General features: G+C 32.1%; 1 protein-coding gene across 1 annotated transcript in view; it reads left to right on the top strand.

Moving 5' to 3' along the window:
* Positions 1-24,024, top strand: part of CAH6 (Carbonic anhydrase 6) — a 104,127-nt gene that overhangs the window by 59,001 nt on the left and 21,102 nt on the right. The window contains exon 2 of the mRNA XM_089632926.1: positions 18,991-19,038. Within this exon, the coding sequence (XP_089489052.1) occupies positions 18,991-19,038 (48 nt within the window). The remainder of the gene's footprint in view (positions 1-18,990; positions 19,039-24,024) is intronic.

Genomic DNA, 24,024 nt, shown 5'->3' with positions numbered 1-24,024 from the left:
TTCTTTCGACCAATCGTGGAGCGTATATATTCTATTGCTATTGAATGCTTTTTCAAGAACGTTTAACTAATTCTAAGAATAATAATATAGAAATATATTTATATATTTAGAATCGATATTTTTTGATCTAAATGAACATATTTTTTATAAGTCAAAATATTTTTCACTCAACTTCCTTATTGGAGAACCTCACGTTTTTAAATAATAATAACCAGTTTTTTTACTTAAATAAAAGTAGGTAAGTACCTACATGTAAATCATTTAGAGCGCATGTTTGAATGTATTTGTGCTCATCGATAATATTCAAAATGTACGTATTTTTTTAAAAATAGTTTAGAACACTCGTCGCAGTTCCATCTTGTTCTACCATACAGTACACCATTTATGTCTCTTTATGTAAAAAAGTGTGTCTGTGGCGGGCGGTTAGATATCTACAGTTTTATATCAAAACTGATGAAACTTTGCACACTTGAACATTAAAACAAGAGGAAGCTCACTGTCTACATTTGATTTAAAAAAAACTAAAGCCTAGACAACGCCGGGGACTTCAGCTAGTTAGTACTAAAGATAAGTAAATATATTATCATGAAGTACCAATTGTCACCGTTAATTGGAATAAACACTATAAAGTTGTTATTTTAAAACTTTTCGTTTGATATTAGACACATTTATAGATTGTTGATAGAATTGTAAGTTTTTGTAAAAACGTACACGATAAAATTTAAAAAAAAAAGCAGTAATAAAAACACTGTTTTTTAATTAAAGTTTGATTAAAAAAACTTTTACAACATATTCCCATCAAAACATAAGAATTAAATGAAAAGTACTAATGAAATAATGATCGATTCAATATTATAATAATTCAATAATATTCAATATTATTTATAGATTTTTTAAATATTTATGTTGAGGGATCAGTAGGAATTATAGGCCCTGTTAGAAGTTCTACGGAGCCGAACCCTCTGATATGAAAATATCTGGAGTCGGTGAATTATTTTCCTATTTGATCTCTGGTGAGTTGACGTATTGTTCTTGTATTGTTTTGTTTTTATTTTGTTTATATAATGCACTTGCATAGTGTTGATTGACTAGCTGATCATTTGTGGAAAAGTGAGTGGAAGAGTTAAGTTTTTCCTATGGGGAAGATTTAACCCGGACAATAAAATCGGAAATTAAAAATAAAAAATTCATTCATTAATCACTACAATAAGGGTACAACTACTAGACCTTCCGTCGAGTTTAAACGCTTTTTATCGAAAGATTTTTTGCAATAAAAATACATCTTTCGGCCAGAAAAACCACTATTTCCATGCTATAAAATTATATAATGCCATTCCTATTGAAATTAAAAACACCATGGATGTAGAAAAGTTTAAAAAAGACATCAAATTATGGCTAACTAAACATGAAGATGAGGAAATCATTAAATTTAAGTTACCCCAAAGCAACCTACAGACAACAAACATAAATATTTTTTGCCTAACTTATTTTATATTTTGTGGGAACCAACAAATTAGAAGATGAGGAAATCGTGATCAACACACATACAACAACCTACAGTCCGCCTCGGAACAGGAATACCTAGTGAGGAGGACTGAGAACAAACTACATCACTTTATATTTTTATTTTACTTAATATTGTATCTTTTTACTTTACTTTATATTGCCGTTAAATAAAAAATAAAAAATCAGTTTGAATTCTTTTCTCGATTGCTCTAAATGACATTGTTAAATAGTTGCGTTTCAAAAAGTGGTATATTTCATGACAGAAGAGTACACTGTTCCGAGAGCTTTCATTTCTCTCATTTTGAATAAAAAATGTTGGGGTTACGACTTCAATAGAAGGTGTTTCAAACATTAATTTATCACAAGGGAATGCAGCATTTCTACCTGATACACTCTTGGGGTTCTGTAAAAAAACAGAACCACTGGTATAAATAGTTGGATTCCATTACTGAACCTTTTGTTCATGGCAGCAGACTTCAGGCGCCGAGTCAGTTTCATGTCATTAAATAGATTGCTATATTTAACAGGTAGATTCACCTGCACCCGGCACGAGAGGTATTTCGCTAAACCACAGTTCATAAATATGATAACCATATTTACCGTACTATGTTCCTATATTTGATTATTTACGCACATAAATGCAATGAGCAGCGTTCAGCTTTGCAATGAGAAGTACCAAACGAAGAAACATTTCATATTTATTTAGTCCAATAATAGAGAGCTTAAAGCTGCTTTTAGAGCATTTTAATGGAAGCTAATATAAAGACGATGTACCAGTACATTTACTTATGCCTAAAGAAGGGTTGTTTCACAAAATTTAAACAATTCATCAAAGTTCTATTATTATCAAAGTACTGTGAAGCAATGCCCATGCTAAAATAATAACAGAATTTGAATAGATCTCTGGCAGACCTTAAATTTTTACTATAGTGAATTGTTCAAATTCTGTGAAAAAACTAGTCCTAAGTATACTTTTTGGCTTCGGTAAAGTTACAAGAATATTTTTCTGATTTAATAATTGCACCTCATCAAATTAAGATTCTCGCCAAAAACAAAAAATCAAAGCGGTCATTTGCCTATAAACGGGGAATAAGATTGTCGGGTGATGTGTCTTCAAGTTAAGAAAGTTAAATAAGTTATATACACGGCATGCACTAGTGTCTACCTACACCACAAATAAAAATAAGGTTAAACATTATTAATTGTTTTTGTGTTTTATTCTTAAATCACAATTTTTTTTAAATTTAATCTGCATCAAATTTAACGATGTTATTTTAAGTTCTGCAAGTATTTTAGTTTTTTTATATTATGACAGCTTTTTCGGCGTGCGAGGGTTTTTCGAACTGTGACTAGGCCATGTTGAGACGTAAAAAAAAAACAAAAAAGATTTAATCATTTCATTTTTTTCGGAAAACTAGAGGGTTAAAAAACTTTTACAGCTGGGTCTAAAAGACATTAAGAAACCGATATTAACCCCTAGCGACCATTGTTTTCAAATTTTGCCTCAATACTCGATTTACTAGTAAACGAAAGTTCAAATCAAAAAGTAATAATTACAATATCGCATTCACCAGTTTTCTGCTTGAACTATGAGTTTCCGGACACCGTGTATAAAGGGGGTTACGTTGTATTCCGGTTACTTTCAGTTAGAAAGGACCTTCAGATGAATAATGAAGTCGGTAATAAGCAGGCACGTGTACTTACTGACCAGACTGTATCACGAAGAAGTAATAGTCGAGGCTATTTCAGAGCTTATTTGACGAAAATATCCCGACTGTCGCAATAATTCCCACCAAGCTGAAGTATTACACAATCCTACGTTTCGATGCAACAAATAAATATTTTACAAAATTTTAAATCACCCTAACAATTTGAGATTTATAGCCAAAGGTAATCGAAATTGTTTTTTTTTGCAAATAATTGGCTTCCTATTCCTATTGAAAATATCCTATTTCCGTAATTTACAATGGAAACAAAATTGATACAAAAAATAATGTTACTACAAAACCAGAATGAATCTTCCCAATTTGTTTAGCATGGCGTCAAAAGAAACAACGCGTTTTTTGTGATATGGTTTCATTTTTGTTTAACGATTTATTAATTCTAATTAATGTTTAGCATGACGTCAAAAGAAACAATGCGTTTTGATGTGATGTTGTTTCATTTTTGTTTAGCGATTTATTAATTCTTATTAATGTTTAGCATGACGTCAGAAGAAACAATGCGTTTTGATGTGATGTTTCATTTTTGAATAATGATTTATTAATTCTAATTCGGCATTTATTGATCTGTATGAGTGCTTTTGAAAAAAACTTTTTTTAAGTGAATACCAGAGTGCCAACTGATCTCAACCGTCTGGAGCCAGTGAGACGATGGCATTCCCAATTGTGAGGCTGAAGGTAGTGGGTAAGGAGATGGGGGAGAGGAGGGTCGGGAAGAGGTACCTGGTTATTCATATCTGGCCACCAAACACGGCCAAAGCTATTTCAAGCAACATTGTATGGTGTTCTCTGGAACATGCCTCAAATATACCTTAATTCGTGAAATATGACAAATTAAACAGATAAGATTTATTTGCGCACGCCGGTTAGCAAAAAAAGAATCAATAGAAAAATAAGCACATTTTACTGCGAATTTCAATAATATCCGACGCCATTGGTCGCATCATCATTTGAAAAAAAGGCTTGCGAAGGTGTAGGTTACCTCGGACCTGACAGACTACTTTACAACCTTCAGACTTCAAAACAATCATCGCACGTGGAGTAGAGTAAAATAAACAAAAAGTTCATAAGAAGGTACGTACGTGCTTGCTAAGTGTATCAAGGTTGAGTGCGAAGCTTTTATACTTGCGGTTAGTAAATCAGTTTTGTTTTGTATTTCTAAATAAGTGCCTACTAATGCAAGATAACAGCTACAATATAATCTAAAAAAATATATAAAAATCTTCACTGAAAGAATCCAGTTCAAGCTCTGGTGGATGGTATTTAAGTCACTTAAAGGAATGGCTCCGGCTTCCATAACGGAAATGTGTATTTCGAAAAATACCATTTCAAGATAGTCAACCTTAGGTCAGCAGCGTTATCAGCTATCGGAAGGTTGAAGGAACCAAAGCGAACACCTGATACTAAGAGCGTTCTTTCGTAGTATTAGGACCTAAAGTCTGGAACGGACTGCCACATGATTTAAGAAAAATCACAGATTCGACAGAATTCAGAGATATACTAAAAACTCTTTTTAGACAGTCTGCGACATTGTAAACAACTAAATGTGTAAAAACTGCAAACTAAGAATTTGTAAAATTTTAAGATTATTTCATAAGAAAATATCCAGTCCCAGAGTCCTAAATTCTCCTAAGACAATGTCGCTATCCGCGTCTGTCTTTTTATGCGCTTGGTTCTTTTGAACTACATAACGGATTTTGATAGGGTTTTCACTCTCATTTAGAGATTTTTTCCGGAAGGTTTACATATATGATACATAAATGAGAATTTCTGTATTATTTAATATATCTAAAATACATGCATATTATATTTATAGAAAGTAGAGAAAATTCAAGCAATGCCGGATACATGTAAGGTAGTTTAACATAAAAACCAACGCTTTAACCACTAATCTTCTAACAAATGTAATATCAATAGCAATAATCATAGACATATGAATATTAGTAGACCTGCCCTAAGTGATTAAAAGCGTATTATCCCCACTCCCCATACCGGTTCCATTGGAGCCGGCTGTGCTCGCGTATGGCCTCAAGTGAAATTTGAAAACGTGACGTCATCATTCTTGTGCGAACTATGGTCTAGGCATCATCGGTTCATTTTACGAAATAACACGGCAAAATGTTGACTTGTACTATGAAAACTTGTAAAAATAGATGTGAAAAAGAGAATAAACCCAATTGTCGTATTACATTCCATATATAAGCATTATTTTACTTTATTTTAAGCATATTCACATCGTATAATATGAATCAGTTGTTACTATCACATCGAGAAACGTCTGGACGCGAAACACAAAGCTGGTTGGTTGCTGGGAAGTAAATTATGAACATTTATAAAAGTGTCTTAACTAAATACTTAAACGAAATATTGGACTCTGAAAATAGAACCGAATTTTTTTGCCGAATTCGGACTTCGCAAATTTGTTCATAACGTGGCGAGTAATTTGCGCTCCCATGTAAAAATGTCTATTCATTCAAAAGCAGATTTTACTTTTAAGAAGTAAATGGTGATATTATAATGCGAGATGCCTATTTACTGTCAGATTGATTTATTGACGAATCACAGTCAGCTTCACTCCCTTCGTTCTTCAACAGTTGATTTTACCCCTCGCCATTATCTTCTCGTCTATTAATTCCTATGTCTGTGGCAATAATGCTAATAATTTTTCTGATAGAGATGTGCCCTGTAAGGCAAGGGTCTTGGGTTCGAGTCCTAGATGTGACCGTATCTTATTCTGATTTTTCTGTTTCAGATTTTTGTTAAGGAATCGCTAATATTGTCTTCAACAATTAAATATTACAATTTGAGGTTTTACTAAGTTATTCCGCAAAATAAATATTCATCCTAGACTTGCAGAAAAATCAATAGATGTCGCACATTAAAATTAAAATAAGATATTTTTATCTAAAGACACTGTCTAGATTGCATTTAGTTATGGTTGAATCTTGCGATCATACATAAAGATAGTTGCCAATAAAAATGTGCGGTGAGAAAAATGAAGACAATTTTGGTAGTTCTTATTCGAAGTATGATACAGTTAAATATGACCGAAGGAGATAGGTTCTCATTAGCTCAGTTGGTAGAGCGGTGCCTCGGCAAGGCAAGTGTCCTGGGTTCGAGTCCTAGATATGACCGTATGTTTTTCTGGTTTTTCTGTTTCAGATTTTCGTTTAGGAATCGCTAATAATTAAACAAACATTATAATTAAATTAAATAATTATTTAGGATTATCAAAATACGCTTTAAAACTCGTACATCGGCGACATACTATCATACATTCGTATAATGTGTAACTTCGTTTATCCAATTTTACAGTAGGCACGAAAACTGTTTTTTTCTTTAATTTTTTCCGTGGTATTGACATTGCAGTATTAATGCACGCAAATGATCATGAATCTGTTCACAGTAAATATTTCTAACAAGTGAACTGGTGCATGATAAAACACATTTATCAATGTAAAAAGCACGATGTCTCAACACGTTCATTCGTATAAATAGTTGGTATTTGGTAGATTGGTAGGTGCCCATAGATTTGAACGAAGGCCACAGATTACGTGCAATATTGCAAAAGCACCATTTATTATTAGCAGTGCTGACAGTAAATTTGAATGATACAATAATAGAAACATTGGTGTAGGTAGGGACTTTCGGATCCCGGACCGGGATATTAAAATGTATACAAAATATTTAATTTTACTAGGCACAGGTATGACACGAATAAATCTCAAGTAAAGAAATATCGCCTGTGACGTCGTTGTTTTTATCCACATGAATCTGTTTCAAATGGGCAATCCGTATGATATTCACATAGTGTTAATCTATACACGGTGTCTGGAAAATTGGGGTTAACAAGTGGATCAACATCTATGTGTATTCGATTTTGTGGTTCAACATTTTTCTTTTGAGATTTCATTTTCGAGTAAATCGAGTTCTAAGTAAAAAAAAAAATGGTAAAATATGAAGAAAAAAAATCCGGTTGCCAAAGGGGTTACTGTCATATATTTATTGTTTTTTCAAAAGCATAGAAGCGTAGATTCGGTCTTAAAGTTTTTCTAGTTGCTTTAGTTCTCGGAAAATTAGAAAAATTTAAATAAATCTAAATAATCAGAAGAAAAAGAGGTTTATGTGATGTAGTAATTCAGATGATGTTATTCATCAGTTTCCGCTTGAGAAATTTCCGGACACCGTATATAACGCATATTTTGAATACAGTCTTCAATCTATAATTTATATCGAATAGCTAAATTTCTTCAAACTACACGATAGATGTATGTTTCGATATATATATTTAAAACGGCACATGATACACGTATATTAACAAAATGGCCAAAAATGTATATAACCTGGCTCAAAGTATGCGTTACACAAATATATGTATTAATGAAAGATACCTAAGAATGCTGCAGTTGTTCTACCTGTATTTCAATAGGGGTGGCTTTGCAGGTCCGTAGGTCTAGCATATTTGATATCTCCGTGTGTGGCCGAGGTTCGTTACATTTTAAATAGTTATTAAATTTCTTGTTTTATTTCAAAATATTGACCGTGATACGACTAGCTGGCTTCTGTGCTTCCTCCCTCCTATAAGATTGGTTTCTTCAACACCAACTTCTCATCATACAGCACACCCAAATGGCATAAAAGTTTTAAAATAGGTTCTATTGGATGGCTACATCAAAACTAAACGCAGAAAATCACATTAAGAGAATTGACGATTGCAACACGTTATCACTCCTACATACTTAAAAACACACTTCGCCACAATCTAGACCACTGCTCTGATGATGTACTCTGTAGTGCTATCCGAAACGTTGGCCAAAGGAGGAAGCGCAACACGGCTTAATAACCCAAAAAATAATCACGAAAACTTGCTTTAGTGTTCGTTTGCTTATATACATATTATTTTAATATTCGATGTGGTCATATTTTATGAATGTATTAGTACATTTTATAATTTAATTAGTACTTAGAAATTCCATTCAGTAAAAATTATCATTGTTTTGCTGGTTTTATCAATAATTCATTTCCCTTAGTAAGATTGAAAAAAATATCAGCATTCATTGTAATTACATCCGAGGACATCTGAAATTGTCGAATAGATAAATAAAATAATTACTGTGGACATGAAACAGTTTTCCACATAATCCGTTTTTTTTAAAATTAATTCGCTTCCGTCATTCATTCATTAATTCATTATTTGATTCATCCATTCATTAAATCACTATTTAACTCATTCATTCATTAATTATTTCATGCATTCGTTCATTCACCCAATTCTTAATTCATTCATTCATTCATGAATTCATCATCCTAATCATCTAATAATCATCCCCAGTCATAAAGCAATTAATAAAAGGAAACTATCACTACCAAGCTGTCAAAAAATGGGTTTGAAGTGACAAACAAAACAACAATCACAAGAAAACAAATTGTAAAGCAATTTTATTTAGAAATTTTTTCAATCAGTCACAATTTTGATCATGAAAAAGTTAATATGATTTGAGATTCTCACGCCCTAAAGTATTGTAGCGAATTGTTTTTGGTGTGTTATGCCGTGTTGGGCTACCTCATTCTTTAGCTGTTCGAAACGTTGGCTAAAGGAGAGGGTAGAACAACACGACATAATACCCCAAAAACAAATCACTATAAAGAACAAGTGTAATATTTTTTCTAGTTAACCCACAAAACAAAATATACAACATTCTTCTTTTGGTTCATGGGGGTTTGATTCTGAAAAAGACTACAGAGAGAAAAAATGTTTGGTAAAACAATAGGCAATTGTCATATTGGTGGCTTTGCTAGCAGGTGCTATTTGACCTTCATTCGAATCGATTATTTCAGAACCTTCAGACTGCCATCAAGAAGACCTTTTCCGGTTCAGTCTCTATAGCCTTATTAATTTATTTAAACTGTTACTGAAGTTATCACTTATGTGATAGCAATCCAGTTATAAAAAATCAGTAATTATGCAAATACAAGTAGAACAATCTTCTCAGTTGAAGGATCCATAATACCTCTATAAAATTACAAATTTATAAAATTGTATGAACAACCAAATGAACAAAAAAGAGAAAACTTATTAACTCAACAATTTTCAACAAATACAGGGGTTTTCCAATAAGAGGTGTTATTTTGATATTCAATCGTAAAAGATCAATGGTTTTGTTGCTTGTGTGGCACGTAGCGCCGTCTTGTTGAAAGTAAACGTTGTCCATATCAGTACCATCTAATTCCGGTCATAAAAAATCATTAATCATCTCTCAATAGCGCAATACATTTACCGTAACTGTTGCTCCAGCCTTATTTTCGAAAAAGTAAGGTCCAATGACTCCGCCGGACCATAAACCGCACCAAACAGTCACACGTTGAGGATAGAGAGGTTTTTCAACAATAACTCTTGGGTTTTCCGAGCCCCAGATGCGACAATTTTGCTTGTTGACGAAGCCACCGAGGTGGAAATGGGCCTCATCACTCAAGATGATTTGCATTTGATTTATTCAAGTGAATTTTAATAATTTAAATGCATTATCGAAGCGTGTATTGTTCCATTTTATTAATGACGTAGTTTCTACTTGTCAAATATCAAAAAATGACAGCTTTAAAAGTAACATCTACCGAAATAGCGGGCTATTCAAAATAACACCTCTTATTGGAAAATCCTGTACATAATATTTAATTTTATTACTAATTACATTATTTTAGATACTTTATAACTACTAGTAGTACCTCACTTACATTTATGCTACATTAACCAAACATGTTATATAATTATTATTTACTTCACTGCAAATGTACTCACTATAGCACACAATACATGTGCCTATAATATAATTAACAACGGATAAATAACTACAACAGTGTACTTTACAATCCTCTTCCAAACATAAAATATCATCATTTGCAGTGGCCTAATGTAAAAACTATTTTATATGTACATACCTTATTTGTTTAATATTTTTTTAAATTATTATGCATGTCTTAATACTAACGACGCCAGTAGCTTAATATTTTCTTGTTAGAATATTTATCCATTTGATTTTCGTTATATAAAAACCTATGTATTTATAATTAATCGATATTCAATTCTGTTTCTTAATTTGTATATTCGACTGCAACCTGGTAGAATGTATATGATGTAATTTATCAGGTGTAATAAAAGAAGTTGTTTATTTTGGGATATGCGGCCATCAGTGATATCTCTTAATTAATTAACATACATAACAAGACGTTTTTATGTAAAATGTAACCGAGCCACTGATTATCAAAATATGAAATAATATGAAAATTTAACAAGCCATTACCGATCACTCCATAATCGACGATGTCAAACTACCAATGATAGAGATTTTTCTTTGTCATATTGAAGCCACAGTGAGATGTGTAAAAAAATATACAGAATCCTCAGCAACTGCTTTTGGACTCTTGAGACGAGATGGCTTGGTAAAAATAAAAAAAATATGCTCATTTTCAACACCATAATACAGTTGCATTCATAAAAACTTTCGAGAAATTAAGGTTTTTCAATGTGATTAACAGGTGCTCTGAACCACTAAGCTACGTCGGCTTATTCCCAACCTAAATAATTCAATATGTTTTAGTATTTCATTCAACAGTTATTGCTTATTATATTTTTTATAGCACACGTAGCTTAGAGGTTCAGAGCACCTGAAGGTGTGGGTTCAATTCCCGTCGGCAGTTTTTATTTTTACTCGGTAGATATTTTCAATTTGTTTGGATATTTCAGGGGAATAATTATTGCTTATAATAATTATTGCTTATAATAATTTGTTATCCGTTGTGCCATGCACAAAAAATATTGTCTTATAAACATTAGTTTATCATTAAAAAATTATAATACTTTTACTGACAAGTTTTTATTCACTATTTGTTCTATTCTACTAATTTACAAAAATATTATCTGTAAAAAAAAATCTAAACATCAAAATAAAAAATAGAGTGGGATTTCAAGAATAGAAAACATCAAAATACAAAATAGAGTCGGAGTACAAGAATAGAAAACATCAAAATAATAAATAGAGTGGGATTACAAGAATAGAAAACATCAAAATAAAAAATAGAGTGGGATTATAAGAATAGAAACCATCAAAATAAAAATGCAGTTTTACTTCACAATAACTATAGCATCTTTTCCATCGACGCCGATTTCTAAATTCTGCACCACAATACGTTTATACCAAGTTACATGCCACGCTACACGCTGGAACCTTTTTAAATGCTCCAACAGGCAACAATGGGCAGCACTTGCATAGCCATTATAAAAGTAAATAATATTTTGCGCGTCTAAATATGCCAAGAGGCGATAGTCGTCGAAACAAAAAAATCTAGAGAGTACCTACTCGATTTTTTTTTACCTAAAATCTAAGAAGATGGCATCACCAGCATCTTCAACTTGTCAAACACATCTAGTGGCTTTCATAGATAAAATGTAGGTGCATGTGCTTGGATTGGACAGTTTTTTGCTAAAATAAATGTACTGTTTAACATTACATCTTCAAAATGAAAGGATAGTGTTTTGGGCACTTATTCAATGTTCATAGACAGTTATAGGCACGTGGAGAGGCATCAATTTTTGCCCAAACGATAAATTAACAGGCCTTATTAATAAAACATAATTTTAATTCGATACACAGAATTTTCGTTGCAATGCAAAAATATTCGGATTTTCATAAACACGTTTTCCGACATTATGATAACATATTCGTAATTTACTAAATCAGGAAACCTGTTAATTCATTCGTAATGCCTGCAATCCCGTTTTTAACCGGAATTACCAATAATTTTAAGAGATTCTTAATATTCAGGATAAACTTTTTCTTTTAAAGAAGATAATACTAATAAATCTAAATGAAAAATGAAACAGAACAAGACACAGAAAAATAAAAAAGATAGCGGTCACAACTAGTTCCTATATATTTATTATCTTCTTCTTCTTCAGTGATAGATTCTTAATAAATGAGCAATGGCCGTATTTATACAGGTTGTCCAGAAACTGGTTACATGATAACTCGACACAATGACAATTCAACACACCTTTAAAAAAAGTGATGTAAAGTCATTAAAAGCGATGAAAAAACTAACATATTTAACCAGTTTTTATTTCACCACGTTTCATGACTTTATAACACTTTTTAAAGGTGCGTTAAATTGTCATTTAGATGAGTTATCCGGTCATCCCAGAAACTACTGAATCATTTAGACAACTCATTACAACGTTTTTTTTTAATAATTTGAGCATTTATATATTTTTTCCGACAGCTACAGGATTAAAAGGCTTTATTTTAATTAACATGTACCAGTAGCTCGACAATAAACGAATAAATAGTGTACCTAAGCTTCAGTATTATTATTGTACCCATCACTACTATTAGAGATCGTCCACTGATCTCTCCAGCAGAAAATACCAAGTATTATACAAAGAGGAACAAGTCCATTACAAAAGTGACTCAATCAATTGTCACCACAAATTGGTGTAGTCGATAGATCACTTAAGTAAACATCCTAGCGACATTTTTTTTCAAATTTAATATTAAAATATTTACTCGAAATGAGCAGAAATAAAAAAAAAAGTTGTAAGTAATAAAACCACTCCAAATATGATTTAAATTCACCAGTTTCCCACTTACACCACTAGCTTCCGAACACCATGTACAATTATAATTTATTTATTTATTTTATTTATTTGCAAAAACAGTACAAAAACCAATACATTGCAAAAGCGGTAAACAAATTATTGAAGAAAATTTTATACATAAGTATACAGTTAAAACATATGCAAAAGCGGTAAACAAAATATGGAAAAAAAAATTATACATAAGTATACAGTTAAAACAAATACAATATTTCGCGCTTAAAGTCGTTGTAGGACATATGGAAAATATCCAAGTTAGCTGGAAGGGAGTTAATTAACCTAGTGAGTCTTCCCAGGGGCATCACCATTGGTAAGTTAGTTCTGGACCTGGGAAGAATTAAAAGCCTGTGTTGGCGGCCTCTCGTGAAATTATCCGGGACATATAGTCCTATTTTTGACAGAATGTAATGTAATAATGCGGAGATATTACGTTTTTATTAGTTAGTATTAAAACATAATGGATTTATCAAATTTTCTGTTTGTTTTCAAATGTTTTTGAGAGCTAATCAAATACCTACGTTTAATTTATTAATAGTTGCTGTTCTAAAAGGTATAAAAAATAGCGAGACAGTGTACGATGGGTAAAGACACCCATTCATAGCTTTAATTTTTAAGAAATGTAGCATTAATTATTGAAAAAAAAGCTTTTATAGCTTTAATTTTGCGTTTTCGTAGCGTTTATAGCGTTTATTTAGCTATAGCTAAATAGGATAACGTCAAGGAATGGGGAGTCGGCAAGAGGGGAAAAACAATTAAATTAGCAAAATCACTTGAAACATGTTTATTGTATTATTGATTGAAACTCAACATGGCACATGTTTCTACAGTAGAGTGTGTCACGTTCGTTCTACGATCTGTCAATACAAGATTCACACAGTCATGCCTCAGCAAATTCTCTGTGAACAATTTTTACAGCTAAGAGTAGCTGAATTATGTCTACAGCGACTCCATCCCCCACTTGCTCTACAAACTGTCTTTGACAATAGCTGTTTCCTTCCAGGAATTTACTGTCATCACAGATTTGAATATTGGTGCAAGCCATTTATTTATCGCTTTAATTCGTGAAAATATCGTTAATGGGTGTCTCTAACGATGGGTAACATTGCGTGATGAAACAATAATCAAGTAAATGTGGAGTTCTCATTTGAACCATTGATAAAATTTGTATAATCGTTACAGATAAGTATTTAGCGTAGGTACGACGTATTATTCTGAAAAAATAACATCCATGAACAACTACTTCCCCACTTTTGCATTGCCCATATTTAGGAAAGTACCTCGTTACAAGTTACATGGGCACTTTCATTTGTGTGGATTATGTAATAAGATGTTTCTAATACTTCTTTGCACGAATTGAGCCTAGCTGAAACAGTTCAGAATGTTGTTTTTTTTATTGTTGAAGAATGCATTGTTCTCTTTCTTTTAAGTATTTCTTATATAATTGGTAGCTACCTACATTTTCTGTTTCAATTGTCTCAAATAATAAACATTATAAACGAGAGGGCTAAAATGCAATCAGTGCCTTCAAATTTACAGATTTGATTCCAATTTTAGATCAACGCAAATATATGTTAAAAATGTTATTTTTTTAAACATTAGCTCCACAAAGGAGGCTGTAAACAACATTATTTCTCTCAGGGTCTGTGTCATCTTTGGGGATACTGTGTAAGGAGTCTCTTTGAGGAGAGGATAGAATGAACATGGGTCTTGATATATCCATGTTGCAAGAGGGATGAAACACGGAGGCCGCCAATCGTTTCACAGCCGATCTCCAGAACTCAAGAACAGTCAAATGTCAATCAGTACAAATGTTGGGTTCCCTGCAATAATCATTCGTTTATATACAACAATTGCATAAGCGCGGATCTCACCCATCTATTCTATGATTTACTTCATAAAGCCAACAGATGGAAAATGGAAAGGAATTTATTGTTGCGTATTCACACTAACTCTATTCTATGGTCGATTCTATAATATTATAATAGAACGAAAGTTGAAGTTGTTTCAACGTCGGGTTTCGGGTATCCCTCGCTGTTCTGTTTCGTAGATTTTATAAAATAGATCATTACACATGGAGAAAAATGAGTATTGCTATTTATTAAGAATCGTTAGAGAGATTGCGTTAGTTTTAAATAAATGATTTAATTTTTCATCGATATTGTCCAACTCGTAACTAATTGTACTCGCTAACTGGATCTGGCAGACAATAAATAACAGTGAACGCGAATGTTCTGTATGCAAATGTATGATGATATTGCAGATGAATGCTGTTATGTGCTGTTCGCCGTGTGACATGCTCATGCAAAGTAGTTTTGGTCCAGCGGACCGGATTTATGTCTGCTTTTCATGCAAACAATAATGGATTGATTTGAATGCACCGGTAAACAATAGGAATTATTATCACAGTGTGGGATATTGGTAGATACCGAACATTGCACAAAATATAGACTGAAAATGAAATAGTTTCGTGTTTTGTAGATAAACCGCACAAAATAGAAATATAAATTATAAATCAGAATTATTAGGAAAAATATCAATTTGTTTTTCATTCATTTGATTTTGGTTATAATGATGTTGACCAGTGGTCTACTTTAGTTGATTCAAAAGCAAGTTGACAGTGTTGACACTAGATTGACATGTGATTGAATGGATTGCTTCGACATGAACGTGTGATTTTTTTCTTTGCTACGTATCATAGACAAAATAAATAGATTTTCCGATAATATTTCCAACGCACAAAAAACGTACTCCTTTCTGGTAATAATGCAAAAATATACATCATTATTTTTATGTCTCTGCTTTACTTGCAGATTTTTGTGTTGTGAACTCTTTGGTAAAGTAAAAGGTTCTTTTACTATAATTGTGTTTATTCACGTAACAAATAATAATTCTGGATTTAGCTACACTGTTCATTACCCGAGGGTTGGTAATTCTATGTTTTTAGAAGCTTGTTGTCTGACAATAATATCCCACAGGCAATTTCTACATTCTAGCGACATCCGTCGGACTCTGGAGTTCTGGAGTAAGCTTTATGACTAGTGCCATGTATCGCTTGAATATCCAACTTATTACAATACATCACAATTATCAATACCTTTTTTTTTTCTCTTCTCTCTTTTTTGTAATTTTTTGCAGTTATGTGTATTACGTTGATCCATTTTTTTACTCTTTTACTAAAAGCTTAACAGGAAACCCATCAATTCATCCGTTAAGGGCCTACAGTCCCATTTTTAACCGGAATACGAATAATTTGAAAAGATTCTAAGTAAATTAGCAATATTTTATATCAGTAAATTTTCTCCGTGTACTGTAGATACAGTGTACAGCACAGGTCGAATGGCGTGATTATTACCTTTAATTATTAAATGCGATTTACGATAATATCTAGAATTTTCACTGCCATCTCCATTAAACCGTTACAAAAACATCATTTTTGAATTTGATGGTGCACGCTTTTAAAATTACACGTAATCCAGAAGCATGCGTGACCTTTAGCCCGCCTATATCCGCGCATGTTATGCAATTTTACCGAACCTAATATAGAGAAAATTATAAATTTAAAATGACAAAAACATTTCCGATGTAAAAATACCAACCCTGAAATAATAACAGGGGCAAATTACGCAATTAAAGTCAGGTATGAATTTAATTAAATCACCAATTCTGTTCTGCTTGATGAAAAACGATTTTACTACATACGATAAAAAATTGACGATAAAAATTGACAACAGTAAGTTGTCAATTTTTAACGCCCCCAATCCTCATATAAACAACATTTCGTTGCCTACCCCTATAAAACGGATTTAGTTAATAACAGGGGCAAATTACGCAATTAAAGTCAGGTATGAATTTAATTAAATCACCAATTCTGTTCTGCTTGATGAAAAACGATTTTACTACATACGATAAAAAATTGACGATAAAAATTGACAACAGTAAGTTGTCAATTTTCAACGCCCCCAATCCTCATATAAACAACATTTCGTTGCCTACCCCTATAAAACGGATTTAGTTAAACTCATTCAATATATCAAACAAGCGCTTCTAAAGAAAACAGGCCATAATTTTACTAGTCCTGGCCAAACCAATAAATTCTGTGAATTCTTTTAGTTTGAAAAGTCAAATTTTATAGAAATAAATTGCATCAAACGTAGATCTCAAGAGAAAGGCGCTGAATGATCTATTGTTTATAATAAAATCCTCAAACAAAAACAGCTCTCGCCCAACGAAACTTCTCTTATATTGCTCCCAAAACGTTGAGTATTGATACTAGGATATTGAAAGCTGATTATCTTTATAACATCACAGCCTTATTTTGAAGATTCCCTAATACGCCTCTACAGCGTTGATATCTTTACTCATAATAATATTCATGCAAGATTTTTTTTTGTCCGGAACCGCTTTGTTCCAATTCTCAAAAACACGGTAGTTTTCGCATTTCGCGTTTTGTTGCAAACTTCGAGTTTCTTCAGAAGACATTTGCGATGTCATTGTCCCGGTCTGTCTTGAATTGTTTCGAAATTCGATTATGATTTCCGTATTTGCTTGGTAAATCGATATTTCGATTTAAAATAGTTCTCTGATAGTGCTGCATATGGGTATTACTGCTTTTTTACATTTTCATTGTGCGACCGATCGTTATTTGTCAAATCAACCAGAGTTGTTAAGTCCGCGAAATCTGTCTAAAACTTTAAATATTATATAAATATATTTATATTCTATGTACGTATGTTCATAGTCTGGTAGTCGAAAATAACGCATAAACAATGCACAAAAACACCCCTCCCCACTTTTAAACATTACAATAATAAAATACAATGTTATAAGGTGGCTTTGAGAATGAAAGACGTTTGTCTCTCGGCAGAAAAACCAAAGCAATTTGTCAAAGTAGAACGATTATGAGATAAACATGTTTCTCCAATACTCGTTCCTCCAATACTCTCCTGGGTAATCAAGTATCCGACAGTCATTTGTTTCCAACAAGATGTGCATTGTGCATTGTTAACTTATTATGGAACTTCATTCAAGGAAATTATAATCTGCCTCCGCACGTATTGTTTTGGTATCAAATCTGCATAAGTGCAAATAAACAAACCTTGATTTGTTTGGTACATATTTACATGATGTTGATTTTATGTATGTAGATTAATTATAAAGTTGTATTAAAAAAGAGGTATGCTTGCATACAATATGGATGTATTAGAACTCAGTCACATTGACTATTTTCTATTGTCTAGATGCTAAAATGTTCACGCTGATTACGTATTTGAAATCTGGCAATTTGTTCAAGCTGGGAGTAAAAAGATTCTCAGAAGTTAGCTTATTTTTCTAGGCAATCCACAATGCTCTATATAAAGAAACTCTGATTTTTTTTACTTTGTGGTATCACGGTTTGAATGCGTCATAAATTATTTAAATTGAATCAATAAATATTTATTATTAACGAGTAGTACGAGTACCTCAAGTATATACTTAATACAAAGGAATATTCTTGGAAAAATAGGAAAATACGGTTCCATAAAAGCTGCAGTGAAGTCACATCTGCTGGTAGGCAAAGTATACGCACTTTTATTTATGAAGTCGTTTCGTATTTACGTTAGCGTTTTAAGCCTTAGACACATTACAGAGATGGGGTCAGATCAAGTGGGAACTACCGCCGAATATCATTTCTCTGTATGGGATCTGACATTTGACAGACGACAGCCGCGTATTTGTAATGCTGTGGCTGCCTGGGTGGAGTACCCTTCTCTATAGAGAAGATATTATCAAATTTCGTACAAAAAAGACCTGTTTTATTTTATTACAGTAAATGTCTTTCAATTTTTTATATTTTTTTTATATTTATGTGAGTCCCAACTGCTTATGACCGTCTGGAGCCAGTGAGACTATGGCACCCCCGATTGGGGCATGTTGCGAGGTTAAAGGTAGTGGGGAGGCAAAGGAGATGAATAAGAGAAAGGTGGGGAAGTACTTGGCTATTCAGATATGGTCACGAAACACGGCTACCGCCATTTCAAGCATCGTTTCTGAATGGAGAAATTTTGATGGTTATAGCGATGCACTACCCCGTTCATACTATTGATGACATTTCTAATGCAGTTTCGTTTTTGTTTACAGGCGGAGGATGGGCGAAACCACAAGATTTTGGATATGATGAAAAAAATGGTAAGAAATTTTAAATTTGTATATTTTTAGGTGAGCCTGGATATAGAACATATGTTTTTTTTATTATTTATATTTATTAAAAAAATGTTACGTCGTTTACGAAATAAATGTGTCCAACATTTTCTTTATTAATTTTTAATTATGATTATAACATTTTTACGTTTAAGCTGGATTTGGTAAAAAGGTAGTTTTTTTAAAGAAAGATAATCATTCCCGGGTTAAGAATAACCTGACAATACTTAAAAATCTACTATTACCACCACAGTAGGCGGTAAATGTTTCTTGTGTTGTGATGGAGGACTTAGCCAGCCGGTTTAGTAATATTTTTTTATAAATTAGAAGTTAGTGGACCCCGCAATGCTTCGCTATTGCTGATGTCTTTCTCGGACGTTTCCAACTTCTTCCGCTATTCACTACTGTATACCACAATGTTAGGCTAGCTTTAGACTTGTAAGTTTTTTCGTAAATTTAAGACTTCTAGCCAATGGGCATATTGGATTTTCAAAATGCAATATGCCCATTGGCTAGAAGTCGTAAATTTACGAAAAATCTTACAAGTCTAAAGCTAGCCTTACTGTTACTATTAATGTAGTAACAGTAAAGATAAAGATAAAGATAAAGATAAAGATAAAGATAAAGATAAAGATAAAGATAAAGATAAAGATAAAGATAAAGATAAAGATAAAGATAAAGATAAAGATAAAGATAAAGATAAAGATAAAGATAAAGATAAAGATAAAGATAAAGATAAAGATAAAGATAAAGATAAAGATAAAGATAAAGATAAAGATAAAGATAAAGATAAAGATAAAGATAAAGATAAAGATAAAGATAAAGATAAAGATAAAGATAAAGATAAAGATAAAGATAAAGATAAAGATAAAGATAAAGATAAAGATAAAGATAAAGATAAAGATAAAGATAAAGATAAAGATAAAGATAAAGATAAAGATAAAGATAAAGATAAAGATAAAGATAAAGATAAAGATAAAGATAAAGATAAAGATAAAGATAAAGATAAAGATAAAGATAAAGATAAAGATAAAGATAAAGATAAAGATAAAGATAAAGATAAAGATAAAGATAAAGATAAAGATAAAGATAAAGATAAAGATAAAGATAAAGATAAAGATAAAGATAAAGATAAAGATAAAGATAAAGATAAAGATAAAGATAAAGATAAAGATAAAGATAAGAATAGGTACAGACAGAGACAGAGACAGAGACAGATGCAGAGATAGAGATATTGCAGACTTTTCTGTAGGCCTGTTCAAGATACAATTCCGTAGTACATTATTTTGATGTATCTTAAAAGGTTTCACCAGCGTTAGCAATGTAAGCGCCTGAAAATATATTTACGACTTGATTACAAAACATTGACTTTTTTCTACCTTCTATTAATATAATTTACATGTATTATATATATAAACCTTCTGGAAGAAATTCTCTAAAGATTAGTTAAAAGCCTATCATAATCCGTTGCGTAGTTTAGAAGAACTAAGCGCACAAACAGACAGACACAGATAGCGACTTTGTTTTATACTATTTAGAGATTAATTAAAGAAGATTATTAGATCTGTATTGGGTAAGGCGCAATGTAGGAATAATATTAAGAACATGACCACCAATACTAAATTACTATTTTTAGTTTTGTTTTATTAAAGCGCACTTGAAGTGTAATAACACTAAACAGCGCTATATAAATGCTGTGTTATTAAGTAATTTTGTTTAAATTGTTGAATTCCAATTACTTAAAGTTTTTCTTTAATATATTACGTAATTTTATGATTCAACTTATTAAAAATATATATATATTTAAAAACATGTCATGCATTGTAGTTATTATTATTATTACTATGAGTGATAGCTGTTTCGCTTTCTTGAGGCTGCTGTCTGCAAGCTGTAAGTTAAAAAATTACATTTGATTTGCTACAAAACTCCACAACATCCTTCCCCCAGATATAAAGCGAGTGGAAAATTTGAATGATTACAAATCTAGAATAAAAATCGGGCTGAAAGAGATTAATGAAACACTCTACTAAAAGAGAATGAATAACTTTAGTCCGCCTCAGCACAGGTCACCCTAGTGACGAGGACTAAGAAATAGAATTTAACATACATATATTCACTATCATATTTTGTATGTTCAATGTTTAAATAGTAGCTATAATAAAAAATACAGTGTGTGGCAAGCCTACGCACGACGGAAGTGAAACTTTCAGTATTCTTCTCTCTCTCTTTTCATTTCATATTATTATTATTCAGATTGCTGTACATTATAGTTTTAAAAAGCATAAATTTATTTATAGGCGTGTTGCTAACAAATGAACGTTTAACTAGATTCATAATATTGACATATTTATATGTAGCATGTGATAAAAAAATTAAAAGTTATAAAAATATGGGATTCGAACCCGGGTCCTGCATAACGAGTGTCGAACGCTCTGCCTCTAGACCGCGAGGAGAGGTATCTCGCGCGACGAGAACCGCGTATACAACGTGTACTCCTCAATTGACTTGCAAATGAATAATATCACATAACGTCTCGTTAACGCTATATATAGGGTCGAATCGAAGATATATCGGCAGTGTGAAGTCATATCTGTCGTTTTTCAAAATATTTCCGTATATTTGTCCGTTTTGGAAAAGATCTATCGTGTTTTAACAGTCTCATACCCGTATGGAGTCTGAATTTGAAAAACATTCTAAATTTTGAAAAACTCACTTACGGCTGTGTTTTTTACTAAAAAAACTTGTCACGCATGTCTGAGAGGGTAATATTAGTCGCGTTATCGGCCTTGATTAGTAATTTTAATGATTCAAAATAAAAATAATTAATCAAAATACCGAGCGACTCTACCGGCTCGATTTGTAAGCTATATTTCGACCAAAATATCATATAGTCAAAATATCTAAAAGTCGCAGCACGAGAGCATTTTATCACTTTTCCTCGTATTAAAAAAATCACAAAAAGAAAAAAAAAATAGTTAAAGCGGGGATCGAACCTCGGTTCTTCACGACGACAATCGGGCGCTCTGCCTCTAGACTAGGTATATAATATTAGTTAGGCTCCTATAGCGAAATGATCACGGTTTTTCGTGACGGTCATGAGTCGGTTTTACTCCGGTCCTTGAAAATGCATAACGCGCGTAAAGAAGTTTCACTTCAAAAATTCAAAAACAAGCTTTTAAAAACAGTGAGAAAAAATAGCTCTTGCCTTGAGCCTTGCCAAGTGGCGTATTATGAATAATAAAAACCATAATAATACGTTATTTTCCTTACCTTTTTCTTAGCTTCTCTCAATATCCATTAGCATAGTATATTTTCCGATTCTGCACAGGTTCAGAATATTGGATACAAGTCCTTAGATAATATTATATCAGATAAGCAATGTGAGTAATGGTCATCATATCAATCTATCAAGCATCTAATGATTGATATCCGTTTTCACAGCAATTTATGACCACTATAAACAATAATGGACCCGCATAAAAAGATCCCATGCTATCAGATTGACAAGACAATGGCATATAAACATATATTTTATTCAAGCTTTATCATTGTGATTTAATCATAAAAATTCAAAGTAAATAACGCTATTATGCTACGAATAAACAGGACAAAAATTTCAATGAGCCGTATTTTTGGAGAGGAACGAAACAACCGCAAATATTTAAAACAAGTTCCAATACCAATCCACATTCCTCAGGGAATTTAATTTTTTTTTTTTTTTTTTTAATTTTGCACATGAAAAGTTGGTAAAAATTATATTAAAAGACAATACACACCCCATGAACCCGGGCACTCCTGCTACGTCACCAAACTATACCCATACCCGCCTACCAAATTGGCCTTATGCCTCACCCGACATTATCTGAATCTAATAAATACATTACGATGTACAAGCAAATGCTTCTAATAGAAGAGTAAGTAGTGCGAGCTCCGTAAATCCATAAAAAAGTTGTGCTGTATTAATTACAATAATAATAGTTATATAATATTAATTATCTACATATGTATTAGGTAAGCCGATTTGCGAGGTGCATTTCGATTCATCTGTAAACTTTGTAAATAACGTACCGTTTTATTTTTGATAATGTTTAAGTTAATTTTCCAAAATAAATATGTAAAAAATATATATAAACTTACCTTCCCTTTTCCTCCACTGAAACGACGGCAAACAACACCCTTGAAGTGTGAAAGTTTTCAAATATAAGATAATTTCAGTGTCAGAACTCTCCTTTCCTAGATAAAGTTTTATCAGGGTACCTAGCACGGTCGATCGATAAGGGTTTTATTGATAATGTCGGTAGCTTGTAATTGTTTCTTAACATGACTGCAGACCGCCAACGAGCAAAAAAAGGACTGCACAACGACTGGGTGTTTATTTAAATTTATTCGACATATCGATTATCCTTTATCGATCGACTGTGCTAGATTCCCTTGTGTCACTCCAATTATAAAAGATTTGCATAAAACGTTTTATTCTACTTGACATGACACTAATAAATACTAAAAAGAAAATTTGAAATTTTACTGTTTCTCCGAAAAAATATTTTCTGTAGATATACAGAAAAGTGGGACACGGTTAACACGCACTTTAAAAAGAACCTTTGCCTCATTTAGATAATAGTGAAAAGCAAGTATTTCAGTTTCCGGAAATGGAAAATAAAGCATTTTATTGTTTATTTCGTGAAATTTAAAATCGATTGTTCACTTGGCAGCCATCGTTATTTTTATCTTTTCTTAATAGGTTCTTAGGTTCCTATTTTGGGTTTAATTAAAAATAAATTTTTAAAAAACTTTTCGAAAAAACGAATCAACGAAGCAAAGACGTCAAATTATCCGTTTTTTAACTCTTCAGGCTAATTTGTTCGCTTTTAGGAACAACTCATATGGTCTCGTAGTGTCTCACCTCCTCGGTGAGAAATGTTATATAAACGGTGTTAGAAAGAGAAAACACCACGCTTTATATTCAAATCTAGA

Source organism: Hesperophylax consimilis, chromosome 6, assembly GCF_061612785.1.
Source record: "Hesperophylax consimilis isolate HC1 chromosome 6, BYU_Hcon_1.0, whole genome shotgun sequence".
NCBI classification, from domain to species: domain Eukaryota; kingdom Metazoa; phylum Arthropoda; class Insecta; order Trichoptera; family Limnephilidae; genus Hesperophylax; species Hesperophylax consimilis.
This window is presented reverse-complemented; position numbering and strand designations above follow the sequence as displayed.